General features: G+C 35.1%; 1 protein-coding gene across 2 annotated transcripts in view; it reads left to right on the forward strand.

The window, feature by feature from the left end:
- Window positions 1-13,205: 13,205 nt before the first annotated feature.
- The window catches only part of LOC149551513 (uncharacterized), a 31,673-nt gene continuing 25,407 nt past the window's right edge, over window positions 13,206-19,471 (forward strand). Inside the window, exons 1-2 of one of the 2 annotated variants that reach the window (XR_016352767.1) lie at window positions 13,206-13,388; window positions 13,481-13,589. Coding sequence is in view for 1 of the 2 variants with exons in the window: in XM_089787017.1 (XP_089643143.1) it covers window positions 13,343-13,388; window positions 13,481-13,589 (155 nt within the window). In the remaining variant the exon portion in view is untranslated. The remainder of the gene's footprint in view (window positions 13,389-13,480; window positions 13,590-19,471) is intronic. The other variant, XM_089787017.1, reaches the window with a different exon arrangement.

A 19,471-nucleotide genomic window follows, 5' to 3' on the forward strand; every position in this document is an offset into this window, starting at 1 on the left:
AAATAACAAATAATGATACATTCATATAGGGTACACAACCAAAGGAAAAAAATGTCATTGACACAAAGTGGGTATTCAAAAATATAATGAATGAAGATGGGGAAGTTATAAGGAACAAGGCCAAACTATTCTGCAAAGGATGTGCATAGGAAGAATGAAATGACTACGGAGAAACCTTTACACCAATCGCTAGACTAGAAGGAGTCATGAGACTCCTATCATTTGTAGTATACAAAATATTTAAAGTTTATCTAATGGATGTAAAGTCCATATTTCAAAATGAAGTCATTGAAGAAGAAGTGTGCATAAAATAACATGAAGGATTTTTATCAAGAGATGGAAAGCATAAAGTGTGCAAGTTGAGGAAAGCCTTGTATAGACTGAAATAGGCACCCCAAACATGGTATGAGAGACTTCACTAATATTTAATTAAGATTGGGTTTGTAAGGACAAATGACAATGAAAAGATCTATTTAAAGGAGAAGATAGGAGCATAATTGATGATTGCATTAATATTTGGGAATGATATCATCTTTGGAGGACATCATCAAATGAGAAATAAATTTTCTAAAGAGATGAAGAAAGAATTTGAGATGTCAATGATTGGAGAAATGGATTTCTTTATTGGAAACAAGCATCTCAATTAAAGGGTGGAATTTTTAGAATCTGAATAAAGTATGTGAGGAAGACTGAATAACTTTTGATGTAGGGACAGATAGATTCAAGAGGAGTAAGTCCAACTTAAACCCATGAACATCCTCTGCTTAGAGTTACACATGGAAGCAACATACAAATTAAATGAACATCAGAGAAACAAAGACCGTATTTTTCACAACTAAATCGATATAATCAAAAAAAGAATCCAAACATGTTGAGTTGTGAAGCCTTCCAGGTTACGACCATATACAATGAATTCAAGTCCAAGCTTGCATCTTGCTTTCTTCTCTAGGATCTTCTCATGATCTATCCTCTACATAATATTCTCTACAATCTCATAATCCTAATAATGATTTATTACATTAATCTAAGCTCCATATATAGCTAGCTAAGCCACAAGTTGGCTAGTCAGGCATTTAATTACATTATAGGTCCACCTTGGAAGAGTAAACCAAAACTATCACAAATATGAATGAAAATTAATACCAAGTCATATTTAGGTCCACACATGATCCAATAATGTGGCCCTATCTTTAAAAAGATCTCATTTCCTCATATGAAATTGCGCAAGATGAAAACTCCACACATTTCTGCAAAAAATGCTTAAAAATCGATGTCCGAAGAAAACAATGATATCTCCTAGCTCTGATTGAGTTATAACTTGAAATTTGAAATAAAGATAGTAGTTTAGGTCCACTAAAAATATTTATGTGTGCAAAGGATAATTAATTAATTTTAAGTGTGCATCCATCCCAAAATTGACACATAGAAACCCATCATGAAAACTAGTAGAAAATTGATGTGTTAGAAAAATGACCATATCTCCCAAACCATGATGAATTATGACTTGTAATATTAACCATTGATATTACTCTAGGCCATCTTCAATTCATAAAAAATTTAGCCTCTAAATCATTATGAAAAATTAGTTATAGTGCCTACAACAGGTACACTAAATACATAAAAATACAGTTCCAGTAGCAATGCTACTTTACGAGTAGAGAAATGTTTTGGTTGACGCAAGATTGTGCCAAGACCCAAGATGCTACTACATTAGACACATGGGGTTAATAAAGAACTAATGTCCACATTAGGCACTACTCATATTCTGACCTGAATCATAAAGATCCAACTCAACTTATGTAATCCAAGAACTATCTTCAATTGGCTTGTCGTTCCACTAAAATAGATATTCCAATTAATCTTTTCCTCTAGTGCTTCTGCTTATCCTAGTATCCAAAACTCTTTCAATGCCATCAGCTTGCTTCTTAAGATAATCTAGTTTATCAACTATCTCATGATTTGATTCATGGTACTCATACATGTCTACAATGTTTAATATAGGTGAAATATCCATATCCTTTGGTAGTTCAATCTCAAAAGCATTAACACTTTCAAACTTCTTCTGAATTTTACAAGGCCCAAACTTCTTCATTTTCAACTTGTTGTAGGTTCCAACTAGAAATATGTTCTTCTTCAAGTAATCCATTTCTTCCTCACCAACTTCAAAATATTTATGTCTTCTTGTTTGATCCACTCATTCCTTATATAGAAAATTACTATTATTCAAGTTATCTTTGACTTCTTGATGTAGTTTCTTCATGAAATCAACAAATTCTTAAGCCTCAACACTCCTATTTTATTCCATGCTCAAGTCTCTCAATTCTATAATTCCCTTAGCATGAAATCTAGTAACAATCTGAAATGGTGTTTTCTTAGTACTTCTATTCACAAAATTATTATATGCAAACTCTACTTGTGCCAAAACCAAATTCCAATTAGAAGGCTTATTCCCAACCAAACATCTCAATAAGTTACCCAAACTTCTATTCAAAACTTTAGCTTGTCCATCTATCTAAGGGTGAAATGTAGAACTAAACTTCAACTCTATATTCAACTTCTTCTAAAGTGTTTTCCAAAAATAACTAGTAAATTTAGTATCTTTCTCTGAAACAATAGATTTAGGCAAGCCATGCAATCATACCACTTCCTTGAAGAATAATTAAACTACATGTAATGCATCAGATGTTTTCTTACAAGGTATGAAATGAACCATCTTTGAAAATCTATCAACCACAACAAAGATAGAATCATTACCCCTATGAGTTATAGTTAACCCAAGAACAAAGTCCATATTGATATCTTCCCAAGGCTTATCAAGTATAGGTAAAGGTGAATATAATCCCGAATTCTAACTAGTTCCTTTTGTTGTCTGACAAATTCTATGACTTCTTACCATTCTCTACACATCCTTATAAATTTGTGGGCAAAAGTATCTCTCTAAAATCAGTTTCACTATCTTATCAATCCCAAAATGTCTAGCAAGTCCACCACTATGTTTCTCCTTCATTATGTTTTCTCTCATAGATCCTATAGGTATACATAGATGAATTCCTTTAAACTACATGTCTTCTTGAACGAAATAATCAGCCCATTTATTGCTTATTGTTTGTTCTTTACAAGCTTTCCAAGGTTTTGCAAAATCAAGATCAGTCTCATATAAATTCTTCAAATCATCAAAAAGTACCTCAACTCTCATCTGAATTAGCAAATTTCTTCTTCGACTCAAGGCATCAACAACTTTATTCAACTATCGACTTTTATGCTTTAATGAAAAGGAAAAACTCTACAAAAACTCAACCCACTTCATATGTCTTTGATTCAACTTATGCTAACTTCCCAAATACTGCAAAACTTTATGGTCAGTATACGACACAAAATCTTTAGGCATCAAATAATGTCTCCATTTCTTCATAGCTTCATTCATCAATCTCATGAAAGCATTAGGTGCATTAGTCAAATCAAAGGGCATAACCAACCATTCATACAATCCTTCATTAGTCTAAAAATCAGTTTTCCATTCATCTCCTCTGATTCTAATATGATGATAACCACTTTTCAAATCAATCTTTGTAAAATACTTTGCTCTACTCAAACTATCCATTATGTCATCCATTCTAGGCAATGAAAATTTGTACTTCACTACTATCTTGTTTATAGCTCTAGAATCAATGCACATTCTGCATTCTCCATTCTTTTTAGGTGCTAACATAGTAGGTACTACACAAGGACTCAAACTTTCTCTGATCAAACCCCTCTCTAGTAATTCTTGCACTTGTCTATTTAGCTCAATCTTTTCACTAGTTGTCAATCTCTATGGTACTTTATTAGTAAAAATAGCTTTGGGTATCAAATCTATACAATGACTTATACTTCTCATAGGAGGCAAACCATTAGGTACATTATTAGAAATGATGTCATGAAATTCAGTCAACAAAGGTTCAATCTCAGTTGCATGTTCCAATTCATCTTGTTTCTCAATCTTTCTAGAAATCAAAGCATTGCAAACATTTTGTTCTTCCATTTCCTTCGCAAACTTTTTACCATCTACCAAACATACTCTGACTATAGTATAGTGACTTTCATCAAACTTTTCCACCAAAGGCAACAATATTTATTTCTTTCCTTCCACCCAAATAGTATATTGAAATAATCTACCATCATGCAAATCTTTTCTATCATACTGTCAAGGTCTACCCAAAAGAATATGACAATAATCCATAGGTATAATATCACACAAGACTTCATCATGATAATTTCCAATTTTAAATTTGACAAGGCATTGTTCACTTACAAGTAAGTTATGCTCCTTCTAGATCCAAGCAACATGGTAAGGCTTAGGATGACTCAATCTCTACAAGTAAAATTTGTTAACCAACTCTTTGGATGCCAAATTATCTGAACTTCCACTATTAATGATTACTTTGCAACATTTTCTAATGATCTTACATCTAGTTTTGAACAAACTTCTTCTCAAAATAGGTTCCTCGTCAACTTTTTCATTCTGCAAAATCCTTCTTAACATCAGGTTCTTGCCATTTTTCAAATTCCTTAGGTATTTCAGAAACTTCTTCACAAGCTAAAGTATTTATGCTATTACCTCCAAAAAAAAATCTAGAGTTAGTGCATTCAAAGGTCCTATGTCCTTCTTCACTAGATTTGTAACAAGCATTCAAAGGTCCTATGTCCTTCTTCACTAGATTTGTAACAAGTAACTTTAAACCAAGATCTCTCTTCTCTTTTTCCACTATTATTATTCCTAGAATAACAAATATCTCTACCTCTAGAGTAATTGCCTCTTTTAGCAAGTTCATCTTTCCATCCTTTATCTTGCATTATGTTGTCAGATTTTCTACTTTCCCCATAGGTTCTACCTCTACTTCTTTGAAATCTACGACCTCTTCCTCTGTGCCTTTTATCATGTCTCTTTGACAATCTTTCTTCAACTTTCAAAGAAAATTGATATGCCTCTTCTAAGCTATCCATCTTAACATAGTTGATCTCATCTTTAATTGATACTCTTAGACCATTTAGGTATCTAGTCACTTTCTCAACTTCATCATCAACATGTCCAGATCTTATATCCAACTTGTAGAATTCTCCAGTATATTCCTTCACACTCATGTCCTTTTGTCTCAAATTTTGCATTTTTCTCAACAAACTAACTTGGTAGTCTACTAGGAGAAACTTCTTCTTCATCTTTCCAAGCATCTTCATCCATGTTTTGATCTTTTCTTTTCCTCTCTTTTATCTGTTAGTTTGCAAATGATCCCACCAAAGAGATGCATGACCTTTCAACTTTATGACTACAATCTTAACCTTCTTATTATTAGGAGTACCTTCATACTCAAGATACTTTTCCATCTAAATGATCTGATCCAACAGTGCATTAGTCTCAAGTCTTTAGACATAGTGAGAAACTTCAACAATAGGTTTGGCATTAGCTTTAGACAAAACTCTCAAAAGTATTCCCTCATCTTGTTCAACTTTAGGGATAGGTTCAGGATTAGATGTTGCCTCTACTTCATCACTAACATCTTCAAGATGTACCACGTTGTCTCTAAAGCTTCAAGTCTGGTTGCAATATGTCTCAACATGTCCATTATAACATTATCAACATTTCCTCTACCACAAACCATCTTGACAATAGTTCTTGCAAGACTATAAACTTCTGCAAGTTATAGGTTAGATTCCAGATCTACCACCCTACAACCAATCTAATAAGGTTCTCCACGATCTAATCCATAAGAAATAACTCTACTCTAATACCACCTAACATAGGGATGGGAAAATTCAAGAGGAATAAGTCCAACTTAAATCCACAAACATCCCCTTCTTAGAGTTATGCAAGGAAGCAACATACAAATTAAATAAACAACAAAGAAACAGAGACCAAATTATATGCAACCATATTGATATAATCAAAAAATGAATCCAAACATGCCCGACTGTGAGGCCTTCTGGGTTACGACCATAAACAATGAATTCAAGTCCAAGCTCGCATCTTAACTTCTTCTCTAGGATCTTCTCATGATCTATCTTCTACATATTATCATCTACAATATCATAATCCTAATAATGATTTCCTACATCAATCCAACCTCCTTATATAGGCAACTAAGCCACAAGTTGGCTATTTAGGCATTTAATTACATTATAGGTCCACCTTGGAAGAGTAAACCAAAACCATAACAAATATGAACGAAACTTAATACCAAGTCAGATGTAGGTCTATACATTATTAAAGAATGTGGCCCTATCTTAAAAATATCTCATTTCCTCATACAAAATTGTGCAAGATGAAAACTCCACATGTTTCTACGAAAACTGCCCAAAAAATCAATGTCCAAGGAAAATAATGATATCTCCTAGCTCCGATTGAGTTAGAACTTGTGCATTGAACTAAATGTAGTACTTTAGGTCCAATACAAGCCCTTAAGTGCACAAAGGATGATTCATTAAGGATAAGTGCACATCCATCCCAAAAGTGACACACATAAACCCATCACAAAAACTGGCAGAAAATTGATGCATTAGAAAAATGGCCATACCTCCCAAACCATGATGAATTAGGACTTGTGATATTAATTATATATAGTACTCTAGGCCCTCTTTAATCCCTAAAATTTGTAGCCTCTGAATCATTATACAAAATTAGTTACAACACCCACAACAAACACACAAAATACATAAAAATACAGTTCCAACATCAATGCTACTTTACAAGTAGAGAAATGTTTTTGGTTGATGCAAGATTGCTTCAAGACCCAAGCTGCTCTTGCATCACCTTTAGACTAGAGGATTCCAAATTGGTAGGCACCCCAATGGTGATAGGTTAGAAATTATCAAAAGAAGACAATAGCCCAGAAGTGAATGAAACACTTTACCAATCCATGATCAGTAAATTGTAGTATGTTATGCACATCATACTAGATATTTCACAAGAAGTAGGGATAGTGGTTAGATTCCTGACCAATCCTAAAGAGTCACACTTATTTGTTGTAAAGGGGATCTTTTGATATGTAAATGGTATGGAAGAATATGGTTTGTGGTATCCTCACAAGAGAAACTTTGAACTTAGCATCTTCACAAATTCTTATTGGGTGAGAAATATAAATGATAGAAAGTGCACAATAGGAGATGCATTATTTCTTGGAGGAAGATTGATTGTATGAGCCAGTAAGAAGAAAAATTATATCTCTCAATGAACAACAAAGGTTGATTACATAGTTGTACTAGTAAACTAGATTTAGAATGTTTGGATCAAATATTTGCTAAAAGGAATTTATGAAAGGGTAGAAAAAATAGTGGTCATAACTGTGATAACAAAAATGTAGTCAACATATCAAAGAATCTAGTCATGCACTCAAAGACAAAGCACATCTCAATTAAGTATCACTTTCTAAGAGAGCAAGTGCAAGATAAAGTGGTCACGTTGGAATACATTCAAAAAAAGACCAAATAGAATATATATTTACAAAAGCTCTTCCAAAGGATACTTTTGAGAATCTTAGAGGAAAGTTAGGGGTCATACCGCTATCATACTTGAAGTAGATAGTAAGGCCAGACATCAATTCATAACCTTCCAATATTAAACCTATATTGAGTTGATGACCAAGAGGAACTATTCAATTGAGGAAGTAGTCACATAAATAAAGGTGATAGGAACCTTCAACATTGATGTCAAAGGGGGAGAAGTATAGAAAGAACCATGATTAGTATGGGGATAAGAATGAAGAGAACCATGATAAAAGTAAAGAGGAGCAGTGAAAAGAGAAATATAGAGGAACAACAAGTAGAAAAAATAAAGGAAGAAGTAAATTGTGCACTTATGTAGAGAAAGTGTGAAGAAAAGAGTGACAAAGAGAAAATGAGAGAAGTGACAAAGAAACAAAGAGATAATCTAAATAAGGGATAAAACATCCAAAGGACTCAATTATCTTAGGGAGATATGTTGAAGATAAAGAAGAACACAATATTTTCATGATATTATTTTCTAACAATGTTGTAGTCAATGAAACACCTTCATTTTTTTATGAAGAGTATGTTAAGGCATGTATCATTATATATGGTACTGAAGTTTCCATAAATGCCAAAGGGGGGATTGTTGGCATAACTATCATAAGGGAAGATATTGAGACCCACAGAGCTTACTGGTAAGACCAGTTATATTCTGGTTGTCATTGATGTCAAGGCTAAAATGAAGTACAATCACTATAAGGAAGTGAACAATGAAGTTAACAGATGGGACCAAAGGATGGTGGAGATAAGACATGTGAATATAAGTAGTCTTTAAAATTGTGCTTAGAAAAATTAGGCTAAGTACAAGTTGACATTAAGCAAGCAGTTGAGGTAGGTATACATGAAGCAGTGACTAGTTGTCATACAGACAAGATGAAGAGAAGCCACCAAGGTTAGAAATAAAGACAAGAAATACATGATTGACCACATAACAAGGTAGGAAAATTTCACTTAATATCTTGGAGAATGGTGAAGGAGTTGTAACATCAAGTTCCAATTAGAAGATCTATAAGTTAATTCAAATTTGAGTTCTATCGAGCAAGTAGACAAGAAGGGTCGCATACAACCTACAAGAATGATGCATGATAAAGATAGGAGAACACTGTGATGTCCCCACTCTGGCATATAATAAACAAGTACTATATATAAAGTAATATTAATAATATTATTAAAATAATAATATTTCATTAAATAACATTATATTACAATATCATATATCATATATGATAATAATAAATAATCATATTGTGATTAAGATATATTTTAATATACAAGTGCTATATAATATAATAATATATACTTGATATATTAATAATATAATTATTAATATACTTTATAACATTTAAAATAATATAGTATTGAATATAAATAATATATATATATCAACACTATGATATATAAGATTAATAATATTTATAACACTAACATGATTAATAACGATATCACTATATATATAATATATGTTATTAAACTTATATAAATAATAAATATACTTAATATATGGTATATTATTAATATAAATATATATAATAATTAATATAATTACAATTCTTAATATAATTATCATCAATGAAAGGACATGATTGTATGAAACATGCATATATATACAAAATCAAAACATTGAGAGGATGATCATATTGAATATTATCAGGCTAATACAAATAGGAAGGAAAATCAGTAAAATGTCCAAAACAAGACATTACAAACACACTCAACATAGGTAGGAGAATTCAAAATTTAAATTCTCAAATTAGGATTTGAAGGTGATTGAACAAAGATTGTATATAGTTGTTCATTTTTTAATGAATAAGTTGGATTGTAAATTTGTGATGATACCATCCTGATCATTGCCCTAAAGAACAAATATCTTATTTTCTCTATCCTATTTCAAATTTATTTTCCATCCATAATGTCTATATCCTCCTTAGAGTTCCAACATTTATATATATATAAGTTAATCTCAATAGTCACACTTTTTGGGACTATTAATAATGTACTATGTTTTAATACATGATATTATTGTTATTTTACTTATATAACATAATTAATAGTTCATATTCTATCAATTAAGTATTGTCACTATATGTATAGTGAGCTATAATATTTATTCATTATATTCTTATTAATGTAATATTTTATTATATAATAAGATTTAATATTATTTAATAAAGATTATATATCTCATAATAATTTATTAATTTATAATGTAACATGATTTATATTATATCTTGAAATAATATAACTAATTTAGTAAATTGTTATTTAATATTTAATAGTAATATTACCATGTACATATCATTGTATTTATTAATTAACTATTTCAATAAGATATTTAAATAATGTGTGCGTAGTTTAAATATTATTGTAGACACTCATGACAACATTTGAGAAGCTGGATTACAAAAAAGAGCTATGATGATTACAATCATAAGAGAAAAGGAGAGGAGGTATGTGAAGGCATAAAGAGTGGAATACAATTGTATTGAGTGAATCTAGGGAGCCAAATACATAGTAAGAGAGAGTGTTGACATGGAGTACAATTGAGAATAGAACTGAGAAAGTCCGAGTTATAGAGTCGAGGAGGGCTCAAGCAAGTTGCAAATTGATCCATCAACATAAAACTGATTTGAATCAAGCTAAGTTAAGTAGCTATCCATCACATATCAACCATTCTATTATTCCCTTATAAATACAACAAAAAATCCCATTGAGGGTGGAGTCTAACAAGATTTTGTACTAAAAATCCCTTAATCGGGTGACACATTCATTTCTATTTTAAGTCATTTAATTAGGTCACCTTTAAGTCACCTTTAATTAGGTCATCTTTAATTAGGTAAAGACTCTAACAGGTCTCTATTAAATCCCTTAACCAAGTGACACTTAACATTGTCTATGTAATATTCTAACAAGGATAAGCTCTTGATCAAGCACACTTTAGAAGGGTGCAATATTTGTGAGCATCATCTCATGCTCTGGTTCTCAGCCAAATCAAGTTTCCATGAGATAAATTGGTGTCATGTGTTATTATCTTTCTATCTTGAATGTTATGTTACTCATTTGGTAACTACTTAGGTCACCTACAAGAATGTCAATAGACAAGTGAAAGGTGAAATTTTGAATTTACCAATTTTATACTGATTCATGCTACCCTCTCAATATAATTAACATTGTGTGGACCAACAATCTATTGGAATCTTTCTTTGTTTGCTAAGAAAGTTCTCCATGCCTTTAGGAGCTTCCTCTCCACCATCTTTCACTCCCTCTAATACTTTCTTTGATTATTTTTCAAATATCATTTCTACTTTGACTCCAATCGATCTTATTCTAACCTCCAAACTTTACTGTATATTATACACTCCTTTAATTGATGACTTCAATTATGACATTCTTTGCGTTTCTTAATAATCTCTTCCACCCCTATCTATTACCACCAAATCTCTTTACTGGTCCTTTTTTCCAAAGCATGGGGTAACAAAGGGTAAAGCTTCTAGGAAACAAATTTTTTAGCGTGCATACTAAAATCCTTCTTTTGAATAACTTCATTTATCTTAAAAAAATCTCCACAACTCTTTGCCTAAGATTTTTAGTGCTTCTCCATTGTAATATTTGTGAGGAAAGTTGTATAGCCTAAGTCAAATTAGGATTTCCTCTGTTACATCTTTCTTGGTGTTAAAATTTGGTATCCAATCCTTAATGTAAAACCCTCTACTTCTTGTCATAAATGATCCATTATACATAATCCACTCTTTTTCCCTAATATTATCAATTACCACAAGAAGGAACCCACTTAGAAGAGTTCTTAAAGAGAAACAGTTACATGAATTCTCATCACGCTATTTACAAAACCTAACATATGCTAGCCAACCTCCTTCCTATTACATGGGAAGATCCTCTCTTTATACATTGAAATTGTGTCTCTTTGTCATTCGACCTCTAATCAGCTAATTGCCAATCTAGTTTTAATCATCTTTGATTTATTTTTCATTACCTAGGATTTTTGGGCTTATTTTTTGGTCTCCATTCCTTCTACTTCAAACTTTTGAAGCCCATAGTTATCCTTGAAGATTCTTGCAAAACCTCCTTGACTCCTTAACCAAAGGTTCCCCCCATTTATGTCTACTAATTTTCCTTTGTCAATCCTCTTGAACTATATGGGGAGGATTCAATGCCACAAGTCTTCTCCAGTTCTAATTGTCCTATACAAGGCTTGCTTTTTATTCATCAAAACTCCAATCTCTTTGAAACCCCACTCCTCTACACCTCTCTTCCATTCCTTTTACAATTAAGTTATTTATAAAATTATTTGAAGAGTATTTTTCTTAAAGGAAATTCAAATTATTTTAGTTTGTTATAAAAGGAATTTTCATTATGTTTAGATTCTTTTGTTCTTCTAGAGGTACTCCTCTATATTCTTAAAATACATGTAAAATTGTTGCATTACTCTTGTAATCTATTTGAAATTTTTCCCATGTCTTACTGATGCAAAATAAAATAAGAATAAAACATGTGTAAGTATTAGCTAGGCTAAGTACAAATTACCTTTTCTTAATGCCTCATAACTACTAAGAAAATTATTGTAATATATATGCTAAGGTTTTTATAATCTATTGAATTATTTTACATATGAAAAGTTTCTATTAACTAAAAATATAAGAACAACTTATTTTTTAAGTGTTCAAGATGAGTAGACATATATCCTTATCAAGATACCTAGGTTAGGGATTACATTTAGGATAACATTCTTTGATAGAGATAACTCAAACCTTGATTATATCTCTAATCCTAACTCACTCCAACATGTCATTTTGAATATAACCCTAATCATAATGCCAATCAATATATGAACCACAACACTAATAAAAAACAAACTCTTACCATAATACTAAGCATGATCTAAAACCTGACCATGACAATCATTTCAATCCTAAACCTTATCCCTAACCATGATTTGCAATAAACCTAGCCATAAAATGCATGATCGAAAACTGAACCATGATAATAATTCCAATCCGAAACCCTTTCCTTGATCATAATGCTAATTCTGATGTAAACCCTATCCCTAACCATAATTATAACCTTAAATTCTAAACCTTTATCCTAACTCCTTGTCCTAATCATAGTCCTAACTATATTACCAATCACACTCTAACCATAATAGTAACTAGAAAATAAAGCCCAATCTTAAACATAACCTTAACTTTAACTTTAAACCTCAATCTAATCAAAACTTTAGCCGTAACAATAATCTTGATTGGATATTATTATTACTACTTCATTTGATGTCTTCCATGTAGCATCAGCCTAAGTCCTAATCCTAGTCCTTACTATATTACTAAGTATACCCTAACTATAACACTAACTATAAAGTACACTCTAACCTAAACATACTGTTAATCTTAACTTAAAATCTTAATCCTAATCTTAACAATAATTGTTAATTGAATACAATTATATTAATTCATTTGATGTGTTCCATGTTACATCACTACTACTAAATTAAATTGTGTACGTGTATGTGTGTGTATAGAAATTGTGGAGAGATTTTTTTGCTAAGTGTTTATATATAGAATTCAATCACCTAAAATATGTAAAAATAAATAATCAGATTAATTGAAATTATTTATCCAAGTTATATGTCTTTCAGCACTTTCATAACGATTATTTTGGTTTTTAATTTTCCAATCCAAACTTTGATTATTTGTAACAACAATTTGAAAAACGTGAATTGCGGAAGCCTCAGTTCTATTTGGCCAATGCCCATTAAAGCTTCGGTACAGCATTGCATTTGCTTTCATGCACACCTCTTGCTGCATCTTGTGCTAGAATGGCGAGTCGGTGTTCACGTTTAAACATTGGGCGCCTGCTTCACCGTAAGCTTCTCTCTCTTTAACATCAAGATACGTGCGAAGGGTAGTATATATTTTACTAATTAAATGACTGGACTTGGTATCCTTCTGTGTAGATGAAAAATGTACAGCAAAAACAAGATTATTTAGCAGTGGAAAGCAGAGAAAGAGGAGGCTTATGTCGAAAGAGGACCGAGCTGAAGCTGTCAATTCCTTTGTTAAACAGTAACGTGTTCTCTTCTCCCTAATATGCCTGCCTGCATGCCTCTATTTGTTACTCAATGTCATATTTAGCTGGAATGAAAATGACTCTCTACGTTTTCAAAAATTAGGGTAATATTTCATTTATGAATTAAGCTTATAGGCAAGGGTAGTTTTTAAGGTCATGGCTAAGTGCCTTTGGGCAGTTTCTTAATGAAGGCACCCACCAATATGCCTTCAAGTGATGAACGTTAGTTTACTATGTCGAGGGTGGGAGCAGGTGTGGCAAACAGAGGGGGATGAGCTAGTGCCAGTTGATTGTTCGGTTAATATTAGTACACTCTTTTTTTGAGTGTCAATTGATCGAAAGGGTTTTAGGATGATAAACCTTTAGGTTGGGGAGGGTATTTATGATATCTTGCTATCAGATAAGAGCTCCTCCTCCATTCCTCTGGAGAGCATAGACCAAACATAAAGCCGTTGAGGGGGAGGCAGTGAGCATAGTGAATCCCTAAGCCAAATACCTTGGTGTCTATGATCCCCTTGCTGAGTTTTCCAAGTATTTTTACATCATACATTGTTACAGGTGTACATACGCCCTTCTCCCAAATTTGAACTTGTGCCTCCTCTATCGATCTAAGTTGCTGATTCGGGTTTGGGGATGGATTCGGGTTTGGGGTTCGGGTTCGTGGGTTCGGGCAAATTTTTTTTTTCCCCATTTGGGTTCATGAGTATATATATTTATATATGCAAAAAATAATAAAAACTCACATAGTTGTAAAAGTAAAACTAAGTGATTCCATAGTATGAATATATCAATGTTACTTGATTATTGATCAATGCCAAATGTCAAAGATAAACATTAAATACTCACTCATTAATCTATGCTAATGTTGTAAATAAAATCATACATTGAATTACTAAAATGCAAAATGGAATTTCAAAACATAGACTACTTCATCAGATTGATAGATAATAAATTATAACTTAATAAAGTTTGAAACTGAGAAACATGGTGATAAATCATAAATGACTCAATGAGTCAATGACAAATGTTTAAACATAGTTTATCAAAGATGCAAATGCCCTTCAAGGGTCAAATGGATCATCAAAATATGAGAGATCAATGGCTTCATCCTCATCTATATCATTGACATTTTCCTCATCATTGGAATCCAAACCGGTTCCACTAGCCCTAGATGCAGCTACATCCTCCTCCTCATCCTCCTCAACATCTAGCAAGGCAATTCTAGATATATCTTGGACAGTCATATACAAGTCAGAAGTCTCAGGTAGTACATCCCACAACTTCTTTAGTCCCTTCTTATATCCTGGATCCTTGCGTGATAGGAGGCCCCAGCTGTTGTGAATAAATACCAAGTCCTTTTCTTTCTTCGAACCCAACCGGTTACGCTTCACTGAGTGGATAAAGGAGTATGTACTCCAATTCCGCTCAGCAGCAGAAGAGCTCGCAAACTAGAGAGAAAACCAACAAATTTTAAAAAATTAGCTAAGTAATTTTACAATACAATAGGAATTTAATGTTAGAGTAAATAATTAATTTACTAATTATTTATTCTAGTTACTTAAGCTTACTTAGGTAAATGCATTTTATTTATTAGTTGTAGTCTAGGAGTTAGTTATAAGTTGTTGACAATACGGGAGTTTGTTCTCTCCTAAGTCATACTTATCCTCTCACATTGTTCGAGGACTTTCCACCTTAGGTGGATGTATGCTTAGTTGTCACATTTATCTCCTAGCATCTTCTAGCTTGTTCTAGAAGATTCCTAGAGCTTTTTATATTCGGACTCCCTCATTGTATTATCACATCATCACTTCTTGCATATTGTAAATACATTTTCTCTTGTGTTTGCATACTCGTGGTCTTTCATGTTCGTTTAGGGTTTTTCCCTTGCTCCTCGCTCTTCTGTCCTTGGCTTCTCTTTGACAGGTTTTCGCATGTAGGTGATCTTGGGCGTCTTCGGAGTCGGATTCTCAACTCCTACATGGTATCAGAGCCTTCCTGCTATTGCTTCGTTGAAGGATTTTTGAAGCCGTAATTTGGAGTCACAAACCCTAGTTTGTTTGTGCAATTTTTCTTCAAATTGGGGGTAGAGCGAATTTTCGGAGTACTTTCAGCCCAAACAGACGTTGCCATTGGATTCGGAAGGCCGTTTGCAATCAGGATTCATATAAAGCTTTTCGATTTTGGACACAGGGCATTTTTGAAAATTTTTTTGGAGCCTCCAGGTCGCTGTCGTACGGACTGTACGGACGAAAAAGAAAAAAAAAATCGCCGCCGTAGCAACGCCGAAGCGCCACTTGGTGACCACCCCACTGCCATTGTTTGCTTGCCAACCCGCCGCTACGTCGGCGGGTCTCACCGTAGCGCAACCAGCCGTCACCGCCGCCCGGGCGCAGCCAGCGCGCCACCCACGCGCTGCCCGAGCGCCATCGAAGGGCCACTTCAGCCAGCAGCGCCGTCGGGTTTTCCCCCCGGGCGCCACTGCCACCGGCGGTCCTCTGCACCAATAGGCTGCCGCCACGTGGACTCCTACATAGACTTGCTGACGTCAGTCTCTCGATCGCTGACGTCATTTTTCGGTGACTTGACGCCACTTTTCGGTCGCTGACATCACTTTCCCAGTTGACGAATTTTTTCTCGGCGACGGTCCCGTGATGGTCGTACGGGCGTCAATTTTAAGCCAGTGTCTGTAATTTTCCAGCAAGGTGCATTTTTGGAGCAGCAGTCGGTTTTTTGGCTATAACTTGAGCATACGGAGGTTTTTTTCCGATTCGAAAGAAGTGTCGAAAAGCTGACTCAGAGACAGAGACATTGGTGCTGGTTTTGTTAGATTCCGAGTTCGTTTGAGCTTCCATTTTTGGCGTCAAAGTAGAGGCTTGTGTTTCCTCCTATTCTACATCAACGAATCCAGGTTCTTTTTTAGTTTTTTGCTTTCCTTAGTTGTTTTTGTGGTATTTGAGAGATATTATTGTACATTTGTGGGGGGGTTTCTTTCTTTTCTGTAATTTACTTCAGTTAAGACCCTTCTACTTCCGTCTTCTTCTTTCTCTCAATGGCGGATTCATCTATAACCCGTCTCACACCACACAACTACCACACCTGGAAGGCACAAATGACTAGGCTTCTCATGTCAAGAGGTCTTTGGTCTTGTCTGGATGAGAATCAGCCAAATCTTACGCGACCTTATGAGGTTCTACAGCACAGGAACAAGATGGATGAAGCCATGGGACTGATTGCACTCAACATTTCAGACAGTTTGTTGTTTCACCTGGATGGTTTAACCACTCCATGGGCTTATTGGCAGAAATTTCAAACTTTGTTTGGACAGGTGAATGAGTTCCGAGCACTTCAGTTGGATGCAGAATTGACTTCTTTGTCACCAAGCAACTTTCCCACCATCGAGGACTTTCTGATGAAGTTCAAAGCCCTACATGCAGTTTTACAGGGATGTGGGAAAAACAAAACGGATAATGAGTGCATATTTTTGATACTCTCAAAGCTGAAGGGGCAGTATCAGGTCTTTTCTTCTACTTTCTATTCCACCATGGATGCCCTTGGAGACAGACATAGGATGCCTACATTTGATACATTTTGTGATAGGTTGACTAGGGAACAGGCAAAGATCCAACAGGTGGATGGCTCTGGCTCTTCCAGCCAAGCATTGGTTGCTCAAAATTCTAAGGGGAAATCAAAGAGGAAAGGCAAATCGAAGAAAGACACATCCAAATCTGATCCTCCAACTAATCCTCCAGCAAACCCTCCCAAGGGTAAAGATTCTTTAAAGTCGGGTGAGTCTACCTCCAAGACCAAGAAGAAATCGAGTGAGAACTGCAGCTTTCGCGGGAAAGATGGACATTCAGTTTCTAGGTGTTGGAAATGATTAGAGGCTTTAGAGGAAGCCATGAAGGAGCATCACATTTCAGCTCCTTAGTCTTCATCTCCATCTGCAGGGAAAGGTCATGCTCTTTCTGCACGAGCTATGACTTTAGTGCTTTTATGGATTCTTGATTCCGGGGCTTCTCACCACTTAACAAACACTCCCAAGTTGCTTACTTCACTTGCTCCTTGCGCCACCACATAGATTGCAGTTGGGAACTCTTCACAACTTTCAGTTTTGGGTTCTGGCACTGTTGCTTTGGCCGGGGGTTCTCTACAGGATGTACTTTGTGTTCTTGATATTTCAATGAACCTTCTGTCTATCTATCAGATTTGCCACTCTGGCTTTGGGAAGACAGTCGAGTTCTCACCACATGATGTGGTTATTCGGGACTTGCATGATCCGAAGATGATTGTGGCCACTAGGAGTGTTGACTCTGCATTACGCCTCTACAGATTTGATGGATTTGAGTCTTTTGATGACACAGGTTCATGTTTAGTTGCACATGCAGATTCAGTAAGTAGACTTTGGCATGAACGTTTTGGGCATGTCAATTAGAGATATCTACAGCAGATGAGCACACAGGCACTTGTTCTTGGGCTTCCCCAGATTTTCTGTCCAGATGGTGTTTGTCAGGGATGTGCACTTGGCAAGCAACATAGGGATTCTTTTCCACATGGACGAGCCACTCGTGCTTTAGCACCTTTGGAGTTGATTCATAGTGACCTCATGTCATTTCCTACTCCTTCCTTTTCAAGTGCTAGATATGTGCTTACATTCATTGATGACTTCTCCAGACGCACATGGGTGTACTTTCTTAAGTACAAGTCTGATGCCTTAGACTTATTTCGAGTTTTTAAGGCATTTGTAGAGAAGCAGTCTGGACTTTCTATTTGGTGCATACGCACGGATAATGGGGGGAGTATGTGAACCAGGCTTTCAGAGATTTTTGTTCTGAGCATGGTCTTCAGCATCAGCTTTCAGTGCCTTACACTCCTCAGCAGAATGGTGTGGCTGAGAGAAAGAACAGAACCCTTCGGGAGATGGCAAATTGTACGATTCAGTCTAGGTCCATGGATTCATGTTTTTGGGTAGAGGCAGTCAATTGTGCCAACTACATTCAAAATCAGATGCCTCACAAGGCACTTCGACATATGACTCTTGAGGAGGATTGGTCCTGTGTTAAGCCTGATGTGTCATCATTCAGAGTTTTTGGGAGTATAGCATATGCATTTGTACCTGATGCTTAGAGGAAAGCAATGGAACCGAAGAGCCGACCATTGATTTTTGTTGGCTACTGCGAGGATGTAAAGGCTTACAGGTTATTTGATCCTGATTCCAGAGAGGTCCTATTTCGACAGGATGTCCAGTTTGATGAGAGCCCTCCTGCAGTACATTCCTCACCTCCAGTGCCTCCTCCAGCTCCCACTACTCCCTCTTCATCTCCACTTTGTTTCACAGATGATGAGGATGATGATCATGGTGATCCCGATATACCTCCACCACAGGATCCTCCCCAGATGCCTAAATGGGCTCGAGCTACTGTTGATGCTGCAGGATCTCTAGCTGGTGACCCATCCACATCCCGTTGCACCCGTTCTCACACTGCAGGTTCCAGTCTACTTTTGCGGAGGCCACAGGACATTTAGAATGGGACAGTGCAATGGAGGAGGAATATTCTTCTTTGATGAAGAACCACACATGGGATCTTTGTTCTCTTCCCAAGGGGAGAAAACTAGTGCGTTGTAAGTGGATTTATCGCACTAAGTACGCTGCTGATGGTTCCATTGATAAGTATAAGGCTCATCTTGTTGCGAAGGGTTTTTCGCAAGTCAAGGGTGTTGATTACTTCGAGACATTTGCCCCTGTCGCCAAGATGAATTCTATTCGCCTTGTCTTATCCCTCGTAGCTTCACAGGGATGGTCAGTTTATCAGATGGATGTGAAGAGTACCTTCCTGCACGGTGATATCACAGAGGAGATTTATATGGAGCAGCCTCCAGG

The sequence above is a fragment of the Cupressus sempervirens genome, chromosome 6 (assembly GCF_028749045.1).
Source record: "Cupressus sempervirens isolate cs-2001-9-10 chromosome 6, ASM2874904v1, whole genome shotgun sequence".
NCBI lineage: Eukaryota > Viridiplantae > Streptophyta > Pinopsida > Cupressales > Cupressaceae > Cupressus > Cupressus sempervirens.